General features: G+C 44.9%; 1 protein-coding gene across 3 annotated transcripts in view; it reads left to right on the top strand.

The window, feature by feature from the left end:
* Window positions 1-24,555, top strand: part of ELMO3 (engulfment and cell motility 3) — a 36,116-nt gene that overhangs the window by 1,406 nt on the left and 10,155 nt on the right. For all 3 annotated transcript variants that reach the window (XM_061593869.1, XM_061593868.1, XM_061593871.1), the window contains exons 2-15: window positions 1,708-1,798; window positions 2,012-2,052; window positions 3,497-3,569; window positions 3,693-3,743; window positions 8,304-8,473; window positions 10,461-10,560; window positions 11,708-11,859; window positions 14,284-14,362; window positions 15,516-15,566; window positions 16,229-16,351; window positions 17,311-17,442; window positions 19,515-19,619; window positions 20,965-21,073; window positions 23,539-23,675. In XM_061593869.1, coding sequence (XP_061449853.1) covers window positions 1,708-1,798; window positions 2,012-2,052; window positions 3,497-3,569; window positions 3,693-3,743; window positions 8,304-8,473; window positions 10,461-10,560; window positions 11,708-11,859; window positions 14,284-14,362; window positions 15,516-15,566; window positions 16,229-16,351; window positions 17,311-17,442; window positions 19,515-19,619; window positions 20,965-21,073; window positions 23,539-23,675 — 1,414 coding nt within the window. The remainder of the gene's footprint in view (window positions 1-1,707; window positions 1,799-2,011; window positions 2,053-3,496; window positions 3,570-3,692; window positions 3,744-8,303; window positions 8,474-10,460; window positions 10,561-11,707; window positions 11,860-14,283; window positions 14,363-15,515; window positions 15,567-16,228; window positions 16,352-17,310; window positions 17,443-19,514; window positions 19,620-20,964; window positions 21,074-23,538; window positions 23,676-24,555) is intronic.

Raw genomic sequence — 24,555 nt, 5'->3', positions numbered from 1 at the left:
AAGAATATGTTTTTCTCCCTTCCTATTCGCTTCCACACCGCTTAGAGAGATATATTTTTTTAAATATTAAGCGGTTTATAAATGCTTTGGAATAAATAAATAATCCTTACGACAACCCTGTGAGGTAGGTTAGGTTGAGAGTAGTAAGGGGTTCCGTTCTCTCTGGTGAGTGTTGTTGGGCTATGCACAGGAGATGGCTATTGAAATGCAGAATCTTGCTGGCTTCAATTATGATGAGCATCCTGTGGTTGGTTCACTTTTTTTGCCCCCGCTTATGTCAGAATTGGCCCACAGTCAAAATTCAGGGAGAATAGAGATGGCCTGAGAGTTGATAGATTTTTGGGGGTGGGGGGTGGGGAGGTGAGCAACGGGACTGCATTCATTGGTGTGGAATCAGCTTTGAATGTTTCGTCCCGACTGTAGTACACCTTCAGTGGTCGTTTATTCATTCAATCATTTTATGTGTAACAATATTTGTAAATGGCTAATTCATAAAAAATAAGGTCATACTAAAAAGGGTTCCTGACCAAAGTGTCTTGTGGTTGAGTAGCTGCAACTAGGCCAGGTGTATCTGGAATTAAGGGCCTGTGCTTTGAAGGAATCCAAGCCAACAGTCCCCTGCAACTCTTAATTTAGGCATTAAGCGAGGATTGGTCCCTACACTCTACATTTGTTCTGGTTGTCTGTCCTCCTTCAGACAGTACAGGAATTGGCTGTGGCTCAGTGCTAGAGCATCTGCTTTGCATGCAGAAGGACCCAGGTTGCATCCCTGGCATCTCCAGGTAGGGCTGGCAGACCCTTAAAACCCCAAAGAGGTGCTGCTAGTCCCTGTAGGCAACGATGAGCTAGGTGGACCAATGGTCTGACTCAGTGTAAGGTGGATTCCTAGGATTCCTATCATATGTTGGGAAAGCAGCTTCCTGAGGTTTCTGATGCCTAGAATGAAAATAATGTAATTCCAATCATACTGGCTTCACTTCATCTTTTCCGCTGTCCTCCAGCACACTATCGGAGTGTGCAGAGCATCCTATTCTTTGCAGATGTGCACGCTGGTTGTGCTTTGACTCTCTGCTGCACATCAGTGAGGCACTGAAATAATTCTAGACTACAAACAAAATGGTCTTCGCTTACTTTAAAATACAAGATAACCTTTGCAGTGCTTGGGGGACCCTCCTGTTCTTTCTCCTGCGTGAGGCCTTGAACGCCTGCCCCAAAGTCCTGCCCTGAGTTTTTATCATGCAGGGGTAGGGAACCTTTTTCAGCCCAGGGGCTGCATTCCCTTCTGAGCAACCCTTTGGGGGCCCCACATGCCAGTGGTAGGCAGGGTCAGAGGCAAAAGTGGGCAGGGCAACTGATGTCAATGTTTACCTTTGCACAGTAGGCTAGTTTCTGCACGTGCTCACGCACCCCTCTCTGGCCTTCATCAGGCAAGCAAGAGTCACAATCAGACATTCCAGCCAGCCAAAAACACTCTCAGATTGTCTGAAGCACAGCCGCTGAGAGGTGTGGCCTGGGCAGAGTTCCAAGGGCCATGTAGAAAGGTGGGGAGGGCCGCATTTGGCCTGAGGTTCCTCACCCCTATTATAACGCTTTGGGATCCCCCCCTTCTGGTTCCCCCCCTTCTGGTTCCTCTCAGCAGCAGGTGATTCTGGAGGATCCCTCCTGCGGCTACTTTCGGCCTTCTTCATTCTCTTGTCCTACTCTCAGGTGGAGCAGGACCATGCCGCCCTCCAAAGATGTCGTGAAAATTGCCGTGCAGATGATGGGTGCCATCCCTCAGCTCATAGAGCTTAATCAGGTAAATGCCTTTCATCCTTGCCGTTCTGGTGCTTTGTACTAGGAAGAGGTTCTGGGCTGAACTATTGCACTGACTAAGTACTCTCCAAAGCAGAAGCCCAATCAGGTTGGGATCCCTTCTGGACATCTTTTATCTGGCGTGAAAACTGTCTGCTTTGTTCTCCCCACGTGCCCTTTGCCTAAGTCTCCATGTGCTGTTTGCTTTTAATTGCAGGCCAAGCCGTTGTCAGCTGTTGTGAAAGAGGTCTGCGATGCGTAAGTAATGATTACTTTTGCCTTCACTTTGAAGCAGAACAGCTCAGAGAGCAACAAGTCAACTGCTGGCTGTTCCGTGGACCTTTTCCAGATAGAAAACAACACTCCAAAAATATCTGCAGAAATATTAAGCTTACTTAGTTTATTCTTTTCAACCATATGCATGTGTGGATCGTAAGCTTTGTTGTGATATTTCCAGGATTGCATGTGTGCGTGAGCACCGGAATGCTGTGTAAGCACTAAACGTGATGTAGGTGCATAACTCAGGCTTCTGAATTCTTGGGTGCAGAAATCATGTTTTGCTTTTGAAAACTTAGCTGCAATCCAATGCATGTCTACTCAGAAGTAAGCTCCATTGGGTTCAATGGGACTTACTCCCAGGTAAGTGTGTATTGGATTGCAGCCTAAGTCTCTAGCCCGTATTGCACTGCAAATATATGCTTGAAAGGGTGTGGGAATGATCCCGGTTGCAATTGTTATGATGGCATAATCTTTCATTTAGACTCTGGTCCACGAAACTTCTGCCATAATAAATCTGCTAGTCTTTTAAGGTGCCACAAGACTCTTGAATTTGTTACCCCTCTGGAAGTTATGCCCTAAGGAGCTGTTTGGCTCTGTCCATGATTAGCAAAACCAGGAAAAAAGATAGTAAACACTGCAGAATAAATGAAGCAAAACATATATTTTTAAAATTGCATGATGTCTTTTGATGTGTGTGGTTTATGCACGCTGAAGAATTCAACTCCGTAAGGACACAGCACACGCAGCTCTAAATATTCCTTAAAAATGTGAATCAATAAGAGATAGTTTTCTTTTTCTTTGAAAAGGCTGTTGTCTGATTAAAGAAAGATGATAAAATGGTTTGATCGATCTACATTTTCATAAATTTGCATGTGGGTAAAAACAGTACTTCATCACAAGAGAGAAGAGTGCTGTTGTGCTCAGGTTCTGCTTGTGGACTTCCCATAGGCGTCTGGTTGTCCACTGAGAGAACAGGATGCTGGACTAGGTGGGCCACTGGCCTGATCCAAGCAGGGCTTTTTGTATGTACTGCAGAAGCAACAAGCAGGGGCCATCTAGTTAGAAGAGCCATTCCCTCTTCTAAGTGGTGCCTCCCGAGATGGTGATTGCCAACTGCAGTTTTTATAAGTACTTGAATTAAAAAGAATCTACTGCCTAATTAAAAATGGACATTTTTTATTGACCTTTTTTTTTTTAATCCATTCGTCGTTGCAGACCTAAACAACAAAAAATACTTTGGTTACTTTTTCCTTGTTGAACTGAGATGTGTAGAAATTACTCTACCCATTGCAAGCCCCTTGTCTCCTTCTTGTGGGATGGGAATATGCCCTTTGGATCTGGCCACGTTGCCTGACGAGCTGCACGGTTGGTGGTCCTGTGATCCCTGCTGTGGCCAAACTCTGATTGGTGATCTCTATTATAGGTGGAATCTGAATAATTCAGAGCGCTATGCTCTGCAATATGTGGACGGCCAGCAAGCATACATCACAGAATCGGTGAGTGCGTTTGATTTGTATAATTAGACTCTTTCCTAAAGGGTGCTCCTCTGGCTGATTTTGTGTGCTGCACCAGATGCAGGATTTGAACTGTGCACCCATTGTCTTTCCTTGTTTTGCTAGAATCGCGGAGAGATTAAGAACGGGAGCATCCTGCAACTGACCACTGCTCCGGTAGGTTCTGTCACAGAACCAATTATTTATTTATTTATATTTCCATTTATAGACTGCTTACTCTCTGAAAGATCTCAAAGCGGTTTACAATAGAATACACAAGGTACAATAAAAAAACAATGTGGTGTCGTGGTTAGAGTGTTGGACTGTAACATGGGCGACCAGGGTTCAAATCCCCGCTTGCCATGAAGCTCACTGGATGACCTTGGGTAACTCACCATCTCCCAGCCTAACCTACCTCACAGGGTTGTTGTGAGGATAAATCAGGAGGGGGAGAGCCCTGTTTGTACATTTGGGTTCTTAGTGGGATATAACTGTAGTTTGTTGTTGTTGTTGTTGTTATGTGCCTTCAAGTTGATTTCGACTTATTGCGATCATATGAATCAGCGACCTCCAATAGCATCTGTTATAAACCATCCTGTTCAGATCTTGTAAGTTCAGGTCTAGTAGTGGTGATGATAATAATAGAATTGTTAAGACCAGAAAATTATCCAATTCATCTCTGTCCAAAGGCAGGATCCCTCACAAGTTTTTCCCCTTTCATTTGAGCCATATATTCTGTATCTCAAGAAGATGTCCTGCATTTCTGTATCTTTGCTTCTTACTAGGGCTATGTACACACCATGCATGTAAAGCACATGACTTCCCCCAAAGAATTGTGGGAACTGTACTTTTTTTTTTTTACAATAATTTTTATTCAAATTTTCATAAAACATAGAAAACAAAATCATAAAACATTCAAAGACAAAAAACAAAACAAAACAAAAATGATTAAACAAACAAAAAAATAAAATAAAATGTTGACTTCCCATTTGTCACATATCAAATCAGTTATAGGTCTACAATATATAACAATCCTGTCTCTTAAATCATATTATAAAATCACTTTCCTCCAGTAGTTATCTTAATTAATCATCAAATCTCATAAACATTACTTTATTCTTTCCACAAAAAGTCAGAGAGGTTTAAATTCTTTAAGAAATATATCTATCAATTTTTCTCCAAATAAACATGTCAATTAATCCATCTCGTTAATAATTATAATAATCTTATTGTCATAACCATAGTCCAAATAAACATTTTGATTAATCCATCTCATCAGAATCTGTTAGGTCCAATAATTTCAATAGCCATTATTCCATTATCCCTATTAGTTCCATCTTCCATCTTCAATAGTCCTGTTAAGTCCAGTAATTTCAGTGTCCAATCTTCCATTATCAGTATTCTATAATAATCTTGCTGTTGTAGCCATAGTCATATAATAAGAGTCTGATGGGAATTTCCTCTATCCCAAATATTTTCTTGCCATCCATTCTGAATAAGTTGCTGAAATACTGTTGTAAAATCATATCTGTGTTCTTCTTTTTTACAAAATGCACTGGCTCATCTCTTGAGAGTTTTTCCATTGTCACATGGCTGCAGTTAATTCCATAGATTTTCTCTATATCAAGCTCCATCACATCATTCCAGTCCAGAAGATTATCCAAGCCATTGATAACTTTATCTCTAATATCTTCATTAATTTCTTCAGAGATAACGTTAAATTCCAAACAGTAGATTTTATTTCTAAAATCCATAAACTCCAGATCTTTTTCCAATTCCACATTTGTTCCAATCTCCAGGGCTTGTATCTTCCCTTTATTTTTTCTTTTCTCATCTCTGATCTCATTCTCCTCTCTCACAGGATCCCCTATTTCTTTAAGCTCCTGCGTCATTTTGCTCAGTTCAATTTTCAGCTCCTTACTACCCTGTCGCAGGGTTTGTTTCGTTATCTCAATCTCATCCATTATTTTCTGAAACATAATTACTTCCAGATTCTCAGCCACTTTCTTGATTGCCATTTTTAAAACCACGAAAACAAAGCAAAACAAAAATAAAGAAGAACCACTTCTTATTTCAGCAACAATTGGGTTAATATTCCAGGCTTGATGACATCACAGTATAAACAGAGCAACCTGCCTTATCTCTCTATGTTCAAGAATGCAAAACAAATTTAGTTCCCAGCATCAAAACAGTTAGTGGCGTTGTGAAGAAGCAGATTCGTCAAAATAAAATAGACCAAAAAGAGAATAGTCCCAGACAATATAATATTTCTCGGAATAGAAATCAGGAATAGAAATCCCTCTTCTGTTTATTATCTTTAGAATGCACTTCCAGGACAGCTTTTTGCAACAGAAACAGAGATAAGCTGTTAATTTCGTGAATAACAGAGAAGAGCTATATCTCACCCAGAAGTTGTCCAAAGCCGATCAATCTGACAAATCTCCTTTTGCTGCAACAATTTAAACCAAGTAAAAAAAATAATAGAAAGAAGGGTGCTTGCCTGTTAGTCCGTTCTCTCTTTAAAGAAAAGATAAACGTATCGCTTAAGCAGATAGAGCTTGTTAGGAAGTCCGTCCGGCATTGTTGGCTGGACCTTATCTCATAAATTAATGAAATCCAGTCCTCCCAACAAATACAGGCTTTGAGGTTGATCTCTACGTTTCTCCCTGCCCGGGAGAAATTTCATCAGTCAAAAAAAAAAATGTTCTGACTGATTTATATCTGAATAAGCTTCTTTTGAGGCGGGAGCCCGTCCCAAAAGCAGGCACAAGCGAAGTCACCCTTCCCGGAAGTCTGGGAACTGTACTTTTCACAGCTCTACAGTTCCCAGCACCCTTAACAAACTGCAGTTCCCAGAATTTTTTTTTTTGGGGGGGGGGAAGTCATATGCTTTAAATGCATGGCTTGTGTCATCTTTGGAAACAGCAGCAAGCAAAATCTGTCTCAGATGGGCAAGCTATTTCAGTGGGCCTAGTGGTGCCCAGTTTTTGTGCCCCTCCACCAAGTCCCCCAAATTGTCTTTCGCTATTTATTTATTTTTAGAAAACTAATTAAATTTCCTTTTCCCCAATAAGGCCCCCTGATGTGATACTGTGATGTCAAGAGGGGTTTTTTTGGCCTTCCAAGGTCTCCCCAGTTTGTCAATTTTATATATATTTTCTGACCTTTCCTGCAAGTCCCCTGCTGTGATGCCAAATGTTTTTGTGACCCCACAAAGGCCCCAATTTGTCCTTTAATTAATTTTTTTAATGGAATGTAAATAATTTATTTATAAAATTATTTCTGTACCACCATATCATAAAATATCAAGGCGGTGTACAACAATAAAACATAACTCACCATTAAAAACAATACAAATAATCATTCAAGTGACCAGATAATCAATTTAAACAAGTGCAAACGCCTGTCGGCATGCAACAGATGCCTGAAACGTCAAAAGTGAGAATGCCTGTGGGATCTCTGCTCTGTTCCACAGCATGGGACCAACGACGCTAACAGCTGCATCTCATGTTAGTCATCCTTAGAGTAGACCCATCAAAATAGATGGACATGGCTAACTTCGGTACATGCATTTTAATGGGTCTACTCTGAGTAGAGCTTAGTTCGCTACAGCCCTAAATGCCCAACTTCTAGTGAAGGCCAGTTGGGTCTCTGTAATGCAGGAGACAACTAACAGCGCTAATCCAGATGATGGATAAAAAATGATTTAATAGAATAGCTGATGGGAGAGCGTTTTGGAAGTCAGCCTTGGGAACGGCTGTTCTTGCCATGCCCACTTTGACTTGAGGCCCTTGGAGGGTTGACTGTGGATCAATGCCGCCCTTGCCCTGAAAAAGGCTAGCCACCACCGCTTTATGCCAACCCTGGTATAAAGACTAAGGGCAATCGTTCCATTTATTTCTGATGTTCAGGCTGCGAGCGATGCTGCTTATGTCACCAAAATGAGCACCACCCACTCTCATGAGAGAGGTATTGCTGAGGTTTGCAGGAGTTACAATCTTTAGGAAGAATAACCCTACGCATGGAGGGGATGGTGAACACAAAACGGACCAGTGAGGACCAAACTTGCTCAGTGGCCCTGGACTGTTGGAGGTGGGGTGAGAATGGAAAACATGGAAAGGGAAATAGAATAGCATACTCTAGAGGAGGGCATGGCTGACTACCTGGCACACTAAACAGGAACGCTCCACGCCACAGCATTTTGTTGCAGCTCTCGCTTGTTATGTCTGTCTGCTTTTACTGTACATAATTTTATAAGCATATCTCATATGCCCCCTCCTCACCTGAATTGTGCTGTTCATGCTATACTAAATTTATTTAAAATATTTTGATGCCATCCTTTAAGGATAACAAAACACCTTCCAATGCAGTGTACAGTTCAAATATGCTACAGTACCATTACAATGCTAAAATAATTAAAAGCCAGTAGAACACAGACCCCCCACAAACATTCAGCCCCAGCAATACCAAAATACTGTATGCAGTATGTAACTGCAGCAACAACCGTTGGCGGAATACAACTCGAGAAAAGGCAGACAAAAGCAAGTCCCCCAAGTACTTTAGCCTTTCCTTGTAAGGAAGCTGTTTGAGAATTTGCGTTCTCCACCGTGTATGCCTTTTCCAGCTGTACTACCCTTTCTGAGATGGGGTGCTCAGAATGGGGTGTGGTATTCCAAACGTAGTTGCACCTTGGATTTGTATAATTGTTTGTCTGAAAAAGAAAATCCTCCTTGACAGGATCAAGAGGCAGGAAAGCTACACGGTGGGATTCAAAGCAACAACCTGGATGTGAAGTCTGACTCTTTGAAGAAGCTGGCAGGCCTCTCCCGAGATGTCGCCTTTGCTCAAGAGTTCATTAGCAGAAATGGCCTTAACCAGCTCTTCCTCATTGTGGAAGAGGACAACAAGTGAGTATCTGGGGGGAGGGGGGAGAGGAAGCTTCGGAGACCCCAGAGCTCCAGAGAGGAGTATATATGATACCGAGTGAGACAGTTAGTCCGTCTAGCTCAGTAGTGTTTGCAGTGGCTGGCAGTGGCTCTCTGGGGTTTCAGACTGGTGTCTCCCAGCCCTACTTGTAGATGCCGGGGTTTGAACTTGGGACCTTTTGCATGCAAAGCAGGTGCTCTGCCACTGAGGTATGGCCTTTCTCCTATCTGAAAACACAAAACAGTGCTCTTTGCCCAGTTCTGCTGCTTCGTTATTGCCACTTCTGAGGATCTTGTCTGCCACAGACCTTCCTAAAGGATTTGCTAGTGCTGCCCAGCATATAACACAGAGATGGGGAGTCGGTGGCCTTCCAGATGTTGTTGGACTCCATCTCCCAGCATCCCTGATCATTGGCCATGCTAGCTGGGGCTGATAGGAACTGGAGTCCAAGGATATCCAAAGGGCCACAGGTTCCCCATGGGCTTTTCCAGACATCGTTTTTGTTGTGCATTCATTTGTGCTCATAACGCTTTTGAGGCAGTCACAGTTTGAATACCTTTTGCGCCTACAAATGTTTTGGGGTGCTCATACTGCTTTGTTTCCTATCAGTGCATACATATCCTGTAACTTCCGGTTGAAATCCTGTAATTTTTCTATACCCCAAATGTTCTGTTTTTTTATTTTTGTCCCGCCTTTGTTGCGCTATAGCTCTCCTGGATAGCCATAATGTGGTAGCATTGGGGACGCATCGCAAAACAACGCATAAAGCAGAATAAATCCACCACTAACCCAGTATTATTGTGCCAAGAACATGTTGCAGAATATACCTGCAATAAAACACCAGTCTGGCAGGACCCTATTTCTATAGTCGAACTGAGGGGAAGCATAGTTCTCAAGAATCAGTGGTTTAATTTTTCAAAGGACTGATGCATTGCTGAGGAACACATTTTATAACCCAGAATCCCGGGGCGCTTCAAAATACGGATGCTTTACTAGGTCCCAACTCTGCTTTCAGACTTCAGGAATCCAAGTAATTCTGTAGCCAAGCGGGCAATCCTGTTTTTCTCAAACGTCGTGGAGGAGGATTTTCTTGGAACCCGTGTGTGTGTGTATAAAGGTTAAAAAATAGTTCACTGCACTCCCAATCGGGATCCTGCCCCCAAGCATTGCAGTTTAGAAAGGGAAAGGTTTAAAGAGCTTAATTCTATAGGGAGAAATTGTTGAGAAGGATATGGCTAAAGCAATCCATACAGGCCATAACTAGCCAGGATAGCTGTGCAGTAGGCTATCTGCACCTGGGAGTGTGTGTGTGTGTTTGTTTGTTTGTTTGTTTGTTTTAAAAAGGAACATATTTTGATCATGATGTCAGTCACACTCCCTGGAAAAAGTAACTGAACACTACATGGCTATTCCACAGTAAATGCTCAGCGTGGAACCAGTCCAGCACAGTAGACCTGGATTTTATTTATTTATTACTTTTTTATTCCTCCAAAGAGCTCAAACGTACAAGGTTCTCCGCCCTTCATTTTATCCTTCCAACATCCTGTGAGGTAGGCTAGGCTGAGAGGGGCAAATTATAATAGCAGAAAGGAAGGGATACAACTGTATGATTTTGCATATTTGAAGTAAATAGCACATCTTTTCTTGCCTTATTCCATTTGCCAAACTTGGGATTTCTGGGGGCAGGAATTGAGGTCTCCTGAACAAAATTTGTCACCTTCTGCTTGTGGTTTTTCTGAAGTCTCTCTTGGCTTTTTTTCTGGGAATTTGAGGTTATACAGAATCTTCCATCTCTCCCTCCCTCTCCTTTTTTTCTTTGTCTTTCTGTCTCCTTCTCTCTCTCTCTTTCTAGGTGTCTCTAACGCATCATTCCTGTGGTTTCTGGCTGTCTCTGTTCCAGCTGCACTTTGGCCCTCAAAGGTGACCTTTCGGGGGCTCTCTTACCCTGTTTGCTGTCTGTTGCTCCAGTATAGGGGAGATTCTAGCCTATGCTCTGAAGGCCTTCGTGGAGCTGATGGAGCACGATTTCGTTTCCTGGGAGATTCTCAGTCCGGCTTTCATCAAAAAGGCAAGTGTCACTTTGGGAGGTGCCAACAGGTATCCTGCCGAGGATAGCAGAACTATTTTCAGCCTGAGGGCCACGTTCTCTTCTGGGCAACCTTCCAGGGGCCACGTGCCAGTGGTGGTCAGGGCCAGAGGCAAAAATGGGAATAGCAACAAATGTGAATTTTGCCTTTGTACAATAGGCTAGTCCCTATTGTACACCAACTCGCATACCCGTCTCCATCCCCAATTCAGGCAAGCAAGAGTCATTATCAGAGTTCAGGGACACATTGCAGCCAGGCAAAAATACTCAAGGAGGGTGCAAAGCAGAACCAGTGAGGGGTGCAGGCTGGGGAGAGTCTGGAGAGTCAGACAGAGAGACCTGGAAGGTAGCCTTTGGCTCCTGGGCCTGAGGTTCCCTATCCCTGTCTTATACTCTCTTGACCAGGGGTTCCCAACCTGTGGTCTGTGAGCCACCAGTGGTCCATTAGCTTCATTGAGGTAGCCCGTGGCATGTCTGTATTAAATATTCATATATATATTTAATTGTATTTTTAACAACCTAATGATTGTTCCGCAGTTGTGATGGGCTATGCTAGATGTGGTATAATTTTAAATTGTATTTTTATAGCTTCCTTTGTTTCTCATATTTTATTGCATTACAGTTTGCATTCTATAGAATGCCATGTTGTTGTTGTTGTTGTTAATAACAATAACAATATCAGCAACAACAATAATAATAATATCCTGCCCTTCCAGTAGGAGCCCAGGTTATATAACATACAATATAGGAAACAAAAGAAGCTATAAAAATACAATGTGAAATTATACCACGTCTAGCATAGCCCATCACAACTGCAGAACAATCATTAGGTGGTCCACCAGTGCTATCATCAATTTTCAAGTAGTCCATGAGGAGGAAAGTTAGGGAACCACTGAGCTATGGCAACTGGGTGCAAGTCATCACACAGGATACATTGCCCGTTTAAAGGAAAGAGTCCCTCCATTGCATCCTGGGAATTGTGATTCTGTCTGGGAGATTCTACCAAAGAATTGTCTGGATGCTTGGAAAACTACACTTTCCAGGATTCCATGGGAGAATCCAGGAAAAAAAAAAGGTGAGGTTCCTTCCCAGTCTTATGATTCTGTCCAATCCTGTTCCTTGGCTGCAGATTGTGAGCTATGTCAACGTAGTCCCGATGGATGCCTCCATCCAGCAGATTTCATTGGCCATCTTGGAGAACATGGTACCCACCAGCCGTTCTCTCTTTGAGCTGGTCAAGCAACAAGTGACTGTGGACCGTCTCATCAGCCTTTTGCAAGTGTAAGAACAGAACAAACTATTGCCAGTTTAGCTTTCTTGCCTTCGGGTGCCGTTTTGGCCTTCTATTTCTGCTCTTCTTGGTTTTTTATTGCTTGGCTGTAGGGACAAATAGTGTCTACTGTTGTGTGAATCCTGCTACGCTCCAGATGTTTTGGACTAACTCCAACCAGCCGCAGCTAGGGCTGATGGAGTTGGAGTCCAAAACATCTGGATGGCACCAAAGGCAGCTTTAGCAAGCTTGGCCTTGGGTGCCTCACTAACGGCATGACAAAACAGTCCCTACTCTTCCCTTTCCAAGTGGCTCTTACTGTTTTTATTATTGGATATTGTAGAACTGGAAAAGGTGCAGGAAAAAGGTGACAGAAACAATCGAGATTAGAATGCCTTTCTTTCAAGGAAAGGCTACATTACTGGAGTTGTCAGTGTTGTGTCCGTGGGGGCACATCTGCCCAAAGACACCTTCCCTGATGCCCATGGGAGTCTCCCCTCAAATGGTTGTAAAGCGAGACACACACACAAACTCATGGGGGATTGGTTATTAGATGCTGTTGGCCATGCTGGCTAACGAACATTTTCCCCCATGATGTGGGGAAACGGCCTGAGTGGGCTATTTCCTTCATGCCATGATGGTGGGCATTCGCAGAGGTATTTGCGTGGCCATTGAGGGGAGCAGGATGCCAGACTAGATGGATCGAGCAGGGCTGCTCTTATGTTCTTAAGATGCTTCTCTGATGATGATCATGATGTGACATTATGATGTTTAGATTTTTTTTTAACTGTTTAACTATGTGTATGTGTTTTGAACTTGTTGCAACCTGCCCTGGGATCTCTGGGTGAAGGTGAGGTTGTTGTTGTTGTTATTAATGATAATGATAGATGATGTAGCCCAGTTGGTGTGCAGTGTGGAAGAGGTCTGGGTGGGAATCTATGGCCTTCTAGATGTATCTTAGACTCTCCACTCCCATCAGCCTCAGCCAGTATAGCCAGTGGTCAGGGGATGATGGGAGTTGTAGTCCAGCAACATCTGGAGGGCCAAAGGTTCCCCATCCCTCGATGCAAGGTTGAGTCAAGAACAGGTGAACAGGCGTCAATATATCATTTCATTCAGTTATGTACCAAAAGGATTTTGACCTTTCTCTTCTGCGCTGCATCACGGAGGTTGTGGTTGTTTGCTGCCTTCTCTCTTTCATTCTGTGGTAGCCTCTGTCCCTTCTCATTTTCTAGGCTTGGGGAACAGGTGACTGCTGCTGTGCTGTGCTTGTGTTTGCTTAGGAAAGTACACAGAGCCCTGCTGGATTAGACCAAAAAGGTCCATCTTAGTTCATCATCCTGTTTCCCACAGTGGCCAGTCAGCTGCTTCCGAGAAGCCCAGAGGCGGGGCATCGGGGCAGCCGCCCTTGACTCCTGCTTCTCCTTCAGCAGCACATATTCAGTGCCTTTGAAAAGGAAGGTTCAACTTGGCTATCCCACTGGGGCTGTTCACACATTATGTTCAATGCATGTACAGTGCTGTGTGTGAACTGTACTTGAAATTAAGTAGGATTCTGTACAGTTGTACAAATTGGGTATGATCAGACAGACAGACGCCCTATTCAGGCATGTAAAGCCGATGCACGAGTGGGACAGTGGTCAGGTAGCCCCACCTCTGTTGAGTGTGCCATGTAGCCTTTCCTCTGGCCACAGCATGGACGCCTGCAGGAAAGGACCTTTGTGTGTACAGCCTATTGTGCCTGAAGGCTCCTACGTGATCTGAGATCCCAGACACTCGGGCTTCCAGATTGCGTGGAAGGCTTTGTGTAGCCAGCTGGCCGTGCAAAGCCATCTCCCAGTAGACATTCGTGCTGTATGTATGAACACCTAGGGGCGAGGGTTTCTTGGTGCACGTGACATTGGTGGAAGGGCACAGCCCCACTCGTGCCTTGGTTTTAACACGTCAGTGGAGTACCTAAAAAGAGTTTAGATTCTTGCAACCGTGAATGGTTACAAGTATCAGCATGAATGCATGAGAGACCTTTGGTAAGGGGGCATGGGGGTTGTGGTGAGGTCCAGATCCCTCTTTTTAATTAATTTTTTTATTTGCAAATTTAACAGTGAGATGAAAGGGGGGAAATGAAATGAAGTAACTAAAAATACTAAAGATACAAAGATAAAAAGACAAAGAAAAGGAAATCTATGACTGCTGCTACTAATAATAAACTGCCTTCCGTTTGCCTTACGGATATAACAACCATCAGTTCATGCATCTTAATATAAGTAAAGCCCTCCAGATGTCCAAATAGGTATTGTGGGTCAGGGTTTTGCTGGTGGCAGAGCAGCTCCCTCTCTGCAATTTATTGAAAAGTCAGCCCTCGACACAAGCAGATTGTTTGTAGATCCAGACCCTTCTGGAATTTGAGCGATGCTAATCGTTTGCTTTTCTTCCAGAATGAATCGGCAGCTGCAACTGAAAGCCATGGCTCTTCTTATCGCCCTGCTCCTCAATGCCACCGAGCCAGAGAGGAGGGTAAGGGGGATCCGTTGGCCTTGTGCATTTGGCACCACCCAGAAGGGCAGGAGGAGCTGGAATCCCTAGACAGGTGTCTTGGAGTAGAAGGCTCACTTTCTATAGAAGATGGTGGAGCCCCCCCCCCACGGTCTTGACAACAAATAATGCAAGCCAGGGGGGGGGGACAGCCTCATCCCAGTCTCTCCCAAACTGACCTGCAGTTAGTACAGGTGTGCAGTGCTACTATTGTGCATGCGCTAAATGCTGGATCACCGGTGGTGGGGGGAAGAGAGCGGGCACTGCCGGTGGGATCATACAGCTGGGATGGCTAACCTTTCTAGCCCGAGGGCATCACTGAGAGTTGGACAACCCTCAGTGAGGTCCGTATGCCAGTGGTGGGCTTGGCCGAAATGGCCAATGCACGCACCGTCACGCACGTATGCACACAAATGTGCACACATGCTCTCAGCAAACTTTCAGACCACTCACTCTCCATGCATACTGTACACAGACACACATGTACACAGATGTTCAGACCAGCGCATGCACACATCCTGACAGCCCCCCCTTTTCTGATCAGCAGAGGATGGGGTGTGGGGGTTCCACTCAACATAATTTTTCTTCCCTATGGCAGCATTGGCCTTGGAGGAAAGAGACCTCTCCTCTTAGCCCAGCACTGCTAAGGGGTGGGAAAACAAAGCCTGCTTCCTCCTCTGAAAAAAGGGCATCTTTACCCTTTGGCGTGGCACCATTGCAAGCTCTCAGAGGTTCAGAAAACAGGAAGGAGAGCTTCCTGTTTTCTGAACCCCGTAAGACCACCTTGCATTGGCGCCATGCCGGTAGGCACAGAGTTACGGAGGGCTAGAGGGCCACAGTATGCCGCCCTTGCCCTACAGTCTGTTTACGGCAAGGATGGGGAGCCTGTGATCCTCCGGTTATTGTGGGACTCATGCTCCGATCAGCCCCAGCCAGCATGGCCAAAAACTATAACAATGAAGAAATAAGGGTGTGGAATAGTCTGTGTTGTGGGCAGTCCTGCCAAATGATGCCAGACATTGGACCTTGGAGGCTTAGACAGAAGTGCTGGGGACATGCACACACAGAGATAAAAGAAAGGTGATGCAGGAGGGTTGGGACGGGACTGGCTCACGGCCTCCATTTCCCTTTCTAGGACATGATGGAATATCTGGGGGAGAAGAACCTCAGGCAATTTATCCACAAGGTGGGTAAGCAAGTGGCTCGCAGTGGGGCTCCGTGGCATCCACCACCTTCCCAATCGCCCCTTTGCTTTCTCAGCCCCTTTGTTCCTCCTTCTGTAGCACAGGGATGTGGCACCCTTTTTAGCCAGGGGGCTGCATTCCCTCTGGGGACCGGAGGCAAAATCGTGCAGAGCCACAAGCGTGGCTTACCGCCGCACAGTAGGCCGCTTTCTCTTCCGTCCAGGTCAGCAAGCGGCGTTATCAGAGTTCAAGGACACATTTCAGCCAGGCAAAAACACTTGAAGAAGATGGAAAGTGATGCCAGTGAGGGGTGTGCCTGGAGAAAGGGTGTGGTCTGGCAGAGTTCTGAGGGCCAGATGAAGCGGCCCCTGGGCCTGAGGCTTCCTATTCCTGCTCTAACGTTTTGTGTTGGCTTGTCTAATTTCTGTGTGTCCTCACTTCGGCTTTGTCTGTTGCATTTGTCTGAGATTTGTCTGTCTCCCTCTCTCATCTGCTGCCCACAGCTGCCTGCCACTTTAAGTTTGGCAGATGGGACACCTTCTCCCTGCTGAATTCTGCTGTGGGGAGTTGGAAGACCACAGGAGGGGAGAAAGGGTGAGCGGGCGGGGACAATGCAAGTGACTGGCGGATCGAATAAGCGTGACCTTCTTCTACCTTCTCTTAGAACATTGTCCACGCCTCTGAGCCAATCGGTGACGAGATGGCCCACTACTTGTATGTGCTGCAGTCTCTCACGTTGAACCTCCTGGAGCGGAGGATGAGAACCCCCATGGATCCCTATTCACAGGTCTGTTATGCTTTCCACCACATTCACATTGTACATTTATTCCACTTTAAACAGTCGTGGCCTTCCCCAAGAAATCCTGGGTAGTGTAGTTCGTGAAGGGTGCTCAGAGTTGTTACGAGAGCCCCATTTGCCTCACAGAGCTACAGTTCCCACAGCTCCCTGGGAAAGAAGGACTGGCTGTTAAACCACTCTGAGAACTGTAGCTCTGTGAGGAGAGCAGGGCTTTCCTAACAATTCTCAGCACACTTCACAAACTACACTTCCCAGTAAACGCGCTCCTTGTATTATCCCGGTGTCTGATAAGAGAGCCAGGTTTAAGATTGTTTCCCACAGATCGCTGCGATCATCTGAAGTGCTCCTGACTGTCCCACAGGTGTCTCATATTCATTTAAGGGTTTTTTTACGCAAACTAAAGCTTTTTTTGGGTAGTGCCACAAGTACTTTGCAACTCAGTTCCTGTTGAAATCAGGCACCTACAATTCTGATGCTTTCTCGCCTACTAAAAAGTTTTTGTTTCACCCCAATGCAAATTGCAGACTGGGGGGGGTGCAGAATCCAGATTGGGACTGCAACAGAGGTCAAAGAGCAGCCTGACCCTCATGCTAGGGACTTCCCTGATTGGAAATTTGTGGGAGGGAAAAACTCTTTCAGGACAGAACGACACTATTGAGGTTACACATCGTTTGGCCCCAATTGGAGTATAGTTTTAGCACCTTGTATATAAGCCCTAGAAAAGTTGTTAGCCTGTTGGGAGCTGCAAAAGAAGGGATGGAGAGCTCTGTTTCTCCTTCGCCAGCCTGCCCACTCTCCTGTATGCAGTTTCGTGTCACCTGTGGCTACCAGGCGAGTGCTTAAATGCAAGGGGTATTGAAGCATGGTGTAGCATGCGAGAAGGTCCCAGGCCCAATCCCTAGCCTTTCCAGCTGATAAGGCAAACCTTGTTTATGTTCTCCGCACAGGAACAGAGAGAGATCCTCCAGTCGCTGCGCCATGTGGCCTTTGTGTCTGAGAATGAATTGTCTGCCAGCAGCTCCAATACCGAGCGGCGGCACTCCCTTTGTGCCAAGGAATTCCGCAAGCTAGGCTTTCTGGTAAGTTCTGCATGTATCAGGGATGGGAAACCTTTTTCAACTCAAGGGCCACATTCCTTCATGGGCAACCTTCTCGGAGCCGCTTGCCGGGGTGGGCAGGGCCAGAGGGCAAAAGTGGGTGGAGCAATGGATGTGCCTCTTACTGCAGTCGAGCAGGCTATGTTCCCTCTGCACACAACTCAGAGGTTTCTAAATCCTTCTTCCAGACAAGCAAGTTGCATTCTAGACACAAAAGCACTTGAGGAAGGCGTTGAGCAGGGCCAGTGCAGAGTGCAGACTGGGGAGAGGGTATGTGGCTGGGGGATGGTTGTGAGGGCCAGATAGGGAGGCCTTGAGGGCCACATTTGGCTTCTGGGTCTGAGGTTCCTCACGCCTGCTATAAATTATTATGTGTCACGAGAGAGTAAGCAGCGAGTACTCCAAACGTCCATAGGGCAAGTTTTGTTGAGAGGATGGCCACACCAGTGCTGATACCCTCGGGCAGTTGCTGGGGCCCCAGAACCACAGCAGAGCCCACTGCTGACACCTGCATTGGGGGCCCCTTTTGATCTGGCACTTCAAACAGCCCTGGGCAGCTGGATCTGGCGCCATTTTAATTTCTGCCATGTTGGCTAGGCCTGGCTGCCCAGCACTATTTGAATCACTGCTGCTCACCTCTAGGTAAGCCATCAGGGCCCAACAGTGAAGGGGAGCCTCCCACCCCCTCAAACCTAGAGCCAGCCTTGAAGGATGCCCGTTTAATTCAAAGGTGGTATTTTCACATGCAAGAAGAAAAAAGTTAAATTCCTATTAAAAATGAAAGGAAAGTTTACATGGGCAAAAATCCAATGACCGCACCAAAATAACACAGATATTTTTATATTTTGAAACAAGGCGTTGAAACCTTTAACATAAATAAATAAAATTGTGTACGTTTGTTGAGCCTCTTTTTTTAAAGCTCTTTAAAGGCAAGAGTTAAGAGAACATTCAGGTTATTAGAATTTTGCTTTTAAAATGAGGACGTTGTTGGAAATTTGGTATCTCTAAATGGGATTAGAGCTGGGGTGAAATATTGTTGAAGACTCCATATGTTGCTGAACTCCATCTCCCATGATCCCTGATAATTGGTCCTCTGGGACTGATGGGAGTTGTAGGCCAACAACATCTGGTTTCCCTGGTTCCTTAACAGATAGGAAGACCATGAAAATGAAGATTATATGTTGTGTATGAATATCCTTGGAATAATTATTCAAATGATTAAAACATGCATAAATCTGTATATTTTGGATCAGTGTTCTTAGTTTTGCACGTGTTATTCTGAACTTAATATCTGAATTAGTTTAAAATGTAGATTCCTCCCTTGCCATCCACCCCACTGGGCTTGAGAGTGGGCAGTCATCGGAATGCAGAAGTCTTGGAGCCTTTTACAGATGCTTCCAAAGAGATCTGCAGCCTTAAGGGTTATAAACATTTCTTGTTAATTAAAGCTACAGTTTGCAGGATTCTGTACCAATTTCAAATTCTGCAAAGTAATTTCTCTGTGGATATGCATAAAAAATGGGCAGCTTGGCCTGTAAATTTGTTTACTGTGGGCTGCATTCAATTCAGCACTATGTTATGTTGAAGCCACTTATGTTAAAGTCACTTAGTGCTATACTTATTTTACGCCAGCGGAAGGTTGTTGCGCAAGAGAACGCATTAGCAAGTGCAACAAGTTTCCACTAACTCAGCTGTTGTGCTGGGTCCCTGTGTTGTGCACCATTAAAACTCACCCTTCCACTACCATAAAATCCCTTGCGCTGGTGGACAGAGAGTGTTGGATACAGTTGTTAATCTTGCATTTTGAAACACTGCATCTATGTTGTTGTGTTGTGCCTTCAAGTCGATTACAACTTATGGCAACCCTATGAATCAGCGACCTCCAAGAGCATCTGTTGTAAACCACCCTGTTCAGATCTTGTAAGTTCAGGTCTGTGGCTTCCTTTATGGAATCAATCCACCTCTTGTTTGGCCTTCCTCTTTTTCTACTCCCTTCTGTTTTTCCCAGCCCTCCTCCCCAGTCCTAATGTTGCATTATATATTTTCCTTTGCAGAATAACACTAACCCTGCAATGGATTTGCACCGCATCCCTCCGGGGCTGCTTGCCCTGGACAGCATGGTCTATTTCTCCAGACATTCCCCAAGTGCCTACAGCAGGGTAACTTAAGGACTTGTTTTCTTTATGAAGCTCTTCCTCTTTTCTATTTGCTTGCAGCAGAAACCCAGGAAGCAATAACAGCCAGATGCTTGGAAGATGGCTGGCTCCAGGTTTGAGGAGCCCCCTCCCTGACTTAAAGTGTTCTCTGATGGGCCTTCACCTGTCGCTAGGGAAGGGAGAGAGATTTGTTTGGTTTAGATCTTAGTGCAAATTAGATAGGCTTGCATTATCTGAAACAATATTTAAACTGAAGCACAGCTATCCTTCAAAATTCACACTGCTCTAAATTTTGTGATGCACTTCTTCAACCAAATAAAGTGAACAAAGATGCATGCATTATAGGAAAGTGTGCATAAAAATCCATATATTAGTATAAGGGCATTGACAGTTGTTAGAAGACTTCTGTTCCTCTCACAGAGCTACAGTTTCCAGAATGGTTTAACAATCAATCTCTCTTCCCAAGGAATTCTAGGAATTGTAGGGGTCTCCTAACAACTCTCAGCAACGTCAGCGAAACTAGAGTTCCCAGGTTGCTTTGGGGAAAGCCATGATATAGCCAGTATAATAGTGCTTTAAATGTAGATGGCGCCAGCGTTTGTCCTTGAGGTTCCAAAGAGATCAGAAGCCCACTGCACAGAAACCTAGTGTGGCTGCCCCTCGTCTGTCAAGATATAACAGGCACACGTTATCTGCACTTTCTGCAAACAAGCAAAGGCATTTTTGTTCTGATAAGATTTCCCAATTGGATGAATAGCTCTCCTTTTTATTATTTTTTCAACTGTTGTAGCTGTTTTTATTATATTGCCTTGAGACATATATGTGGATGGCATCATCCCCACCACTGCCACCATCATGCATTTCAATGTCACCCTTCCTCTCAAAGCAGCCCACGGTAGCAAATAGCAAAAAGTTAAAACAATACAAGTTAAAATTGAGTAAGAACATATTCAGAACAATTAAAAACCATCTAAAACTACAGTATTTAGAACATCTAAAAGCATTTAACAGCAATTGCCTACCCTCATAGTTCTTAATTTCACAGTTGCCATTGCCAATATATCTCAGCCATCAAACGCTTGGGTAAACAGGAATATTTTAAAATTTCTCCTGAAAATCAGTAATGTGGGAGGCAGGTGCATCTCACTGGGGAGGGCATTCCACAAACGGGGAACCATAACTAAAGGCCTTGTCGCAGGTTGATGCCACCTGGGCAACAGGCAGGGATGCCACCACCACCAAGGCCTAGTATCCATCCATAACCTACCGGGTTTGCTGCCTCCCTGCGTGTTCTTCTGAGACTCTTATGGGCCCAAGGAGGCTATGACATTGTCCCTTTTCCTCTCAGTTCATTCTTGAAAACAGCAGCCGAGAAGATAAACACGAGTGCCCGTTTGCCCGGAGTAGCATCCAGCTCTCTTTCATGCTTTGTGAGATCCTTCACGTGGGGGAGCCTTGTGAGTACTTCTCTTCTCTCTCTCTCTCTCTCCTCTCTCTCTCTCTCCTCTCTCTCTGACCCAGAATGCCTTGGTACTGCAGTCTCTCTGCTCACTCACAGTCTGTTGTTGACGCCTTTTTATGAGCTGGTAGGGCTGCTGGTGGTGTCCATTTTCCCCAGGCTTGTTTCCCACCAAAAAAATCCAGTATATTGTCTGTACATCTTGCCTCATATCTCAAGTTCTACAAATACTCGAAATGTATTATTATTTTTAAATAAAAGCTGGGCGTCAGGGGATTGTGGTTCATCTGGGGATGGTGGAACTCCCTCTTCCATCCCCCTCTCCTGCCCTGGATGCCAATGGCACTATTTCAGCAGTGAAGCAGCTCAGGCTAAGGTTTATTATAGGAGTTGGCAGCTTCACCCTTTCTTGGTTATCAGCCAGGCCCTCATCCAGGTTCTCACATGTGCCTGGGCATTTCATTGGCAGCTGTGGAGCTCCTATATGGCTTGTTGTTATTAATAATTGGATTTTTTAAATCTGCCCTTTTCCATAAAGATGGGTTACAATTATATAAATATACATTAGTAGTAGTAGTAGAGGTAGTAGTAGTAGTAATAGTAATATTGATCTTTTATTTTAAAACATAATATTGATGAATTAATTTTATGTATGTTCTGTTGTTAAACTGTTTATATATTTTAATTGTTTTTCTATATGCAACTGTTTTAACTGTCTTTATATATATATAACTCTTGTATATTATGTTTTTATTGAAAATTGCTTCAGGATGCCTCTTGGGAAGTGATTTGTAAATGAAATAATTAAATAATATCCGTTAAAACATTTACTACCAGAAGAATAGGGTGGTTCCTAAAACAGATATATATCAGGTGGCAAAGGCTGGGATAAAGAGGTGTGTCTTCAGTATACAGTGAAGGTGCCAGATGCGCCTCTGTGAGGAAGGAATTCCACAGCTTTGCTTTGGTGGCCTTGGGGTTGACGTAGGGGGTGTGGTCTGAGACCTGGCTAGGAAGCGAGGCAACTCCTGGGGAGACCTCCAGTACTGGACAGGGATGTCTGAATGCAATGGCTGGCTCAGGGTCATTGGTGACGAGAAGATCTGCGGGGTCCTGCTGTTCCTCCAGGAAAATCCTGGGTTCCAGTTCTGGGGAAGGCTGACCCCTAACAGGTGGGAACCCTGTGGGCCACTTTCATACGGGGTCTCCCAGAGTGAGCAAGCTGTGCCGTGTTACAAACTCTGCCCACTTTTGGTTCTGGCTTCACCCACCAACTGGCAGTCTCCCAACTGACTGTCCCATGCACTGACAACCTTTCATAGGAAATAGGGTCCTCATCCCTGCAGTACGGGGTGTCGTATGCAGTAAGGGTTGGCACTTTAGGACAGAAGGTAGATTGGGATCTACTGGTAGATCACTGGGTGTTTTGCGGTAGATTGGCAAGGCTTTGTGACTCCCAATTGTCTAACAGCAGTAATAACTGAAATGCTTTCTCTCCGTTTTGTGTGGAAAGATGCGTGAGTGTAGTTGTGGTTCTGATCACAAATTCTTGGGCTGGGCTGGGCATGTGCTTGGCGGCACCATAGTTCTTGGCCTTATGTCCTCTTGCTTGAGTCAGTCTTTTGCCACCTTCCTCTGGTTGGTAGAACTCAGGGTTCCAGAGGAAAAACAGAGTAAATCCCACAAATTTGAAGTCTGCTCACTCCTGCTGTGGGAGAGCTGAGAAGGGAACAATCTGGAGGCTGCCACTTGAGGCCTACAAAACAGAAGTGATGAAAAAACAAAGGGGCATAACTGTGACCAAATAAGTCCTCCTAGATGGGGGTGAGATTTATAGTGGTGTCCAGTTGTGGAAAATGGACATGGGCGTTTTAAAATCCGGCTCCCTGGGAACAAAGAGAGAGACCTCCCTCCCCCCCCCAACTGCTACAGCCTTTATTGAAGTGGGGAGGAACCTTTGGCTCTCCAGATGTTGTTGGACTCCAACTCCCATCATCTCTGACCATTGGGCCATGGTGGCTGGGGCTGATGGGACTCTGCGTGCAACAGTATCTGGAGGACACCAGGCTGCTCCCCGCTCCGCTTTAGGACACTCCCATCTTGTTTTGTAAGAGCTCTGAGAGAGATGGGAAGATTGGAAGAGTGGATCTCCATATGAACATAGGAAGCTGTGTTGTACTGAGTCAGACCATTAGTCCATCTAGCTCAGTATTGTCTACACTGACTGGCAGCAGCTCTGCAGGGTTTCAGACACAGAATCTGTCCCACTCCTACCTGGAGATGCTGGGGATTGAACCTGGAACCTTCTGCATGCCACACAGATGCTCTGTCAGTGAGCTGTGGCCCTTCCCCAAGGAAGTTCTTGATCAACTTTCATATTTGGAGGTGCAGAAATGAAAGGAAGGAGAAGTAAAAAAACAACACCCCAAAACACCTAGGGACTGTGTTGCTGTGTTACAACAGGCTCTGAAACAGCCCAGGCCTTCTACCCCATGTTCTTTGGCCAAGAATATTTTTTTGAGGAGCTCTTCTGCATCTGCATTCAGCTGTTGAACAAGACGTGGAAGGAGATGCGTGCGACACAGGAAGACTTTGACAAGGTGAGGCCCAGCTGCAGGAGACTTAAAAAAGACTTGGGGCCCAGGCCCATTGCACTAATTGGCAAGTGCTGATTTATATGTGTAAGTGCAAATTAAAGCAGACTTCCAGAGGAGGAAAAAAGAACCACAAGCTCTGGTTGTCTGGGCTTACTCTAATCTACGGGGTGCCAACAGGGTAGTATTCACAGTTTTCCCTTGGCCCCATTTTATCTTCCTCACTTATGAGTGACTGGTGTGCAGTCACCCAGGCCACATTCACACCAGACATTTATTCCAATATTATTCCACTTTAAACAGTCATGGCTTCCCCCAAGAATCCTGGGAAGTGTAATTTGTGAAGGGTGCTGAGGAGACCCCTATTCCCCTCACAGAGCTACAATTTGCCATAATGGTTTAACAGTCATTTCCTCTTTCCAGAAAACTCTTGAGAATTGTAGCTCTGTGAGGGGAACAGGAGTCTTTTAACAGCTTTCAACACCCTTCATAAACTACACTTCCCAGGATTCTTTGAGGGAAGCCATGACTGTTTAAAGTGGAATAATAGTGGAATAAATTTCTGGTGTGAACGTGGCCCCAGTAAGCTTCACTACACACACACATGAACACACAGTGGACAAATTAAGGCTGCAGGTGGTAAAACCACACTGTTCTCTTATTATATGGAGGCCCAAGGGGGGCTTGGCCCCATTAGCGATGGCTTTTGGACAGCTCCAATTTTGGTATGATGTGGCCCGAAATGGAGGGGAGTCAGGGGTGATGGTATGCATGGATTTCATTAAGAGCCCCAGTAGCCTTTCTTCGATTACTTGAGCACTTGTGGTAAGAGCAGCCCCTCTCAAAGGCACAGGCCACTTCCTGGCCATAATGAAAAGAAAAAAAT

The sequence above is a fragment of the Rhineura floridana genome, chromosome 13, assembly GCF_030035675.1.
Source record: "Rhineura floridana isolate rRhiFlo1 chromosome 13, rRhiFlo1.hap2, whole genome shotgun sequence".
Lineage (NCBI taxonomy): Eukaryota > Metazoa > Chordata > Lepidosauria > Squamata > Rhineuridae > Rhineura > Rhineura floridana.
Note: the sequence above shows the minus strand (reverse complement) of the source record. Positions and strands in the feature narration are given on the sequence as shown.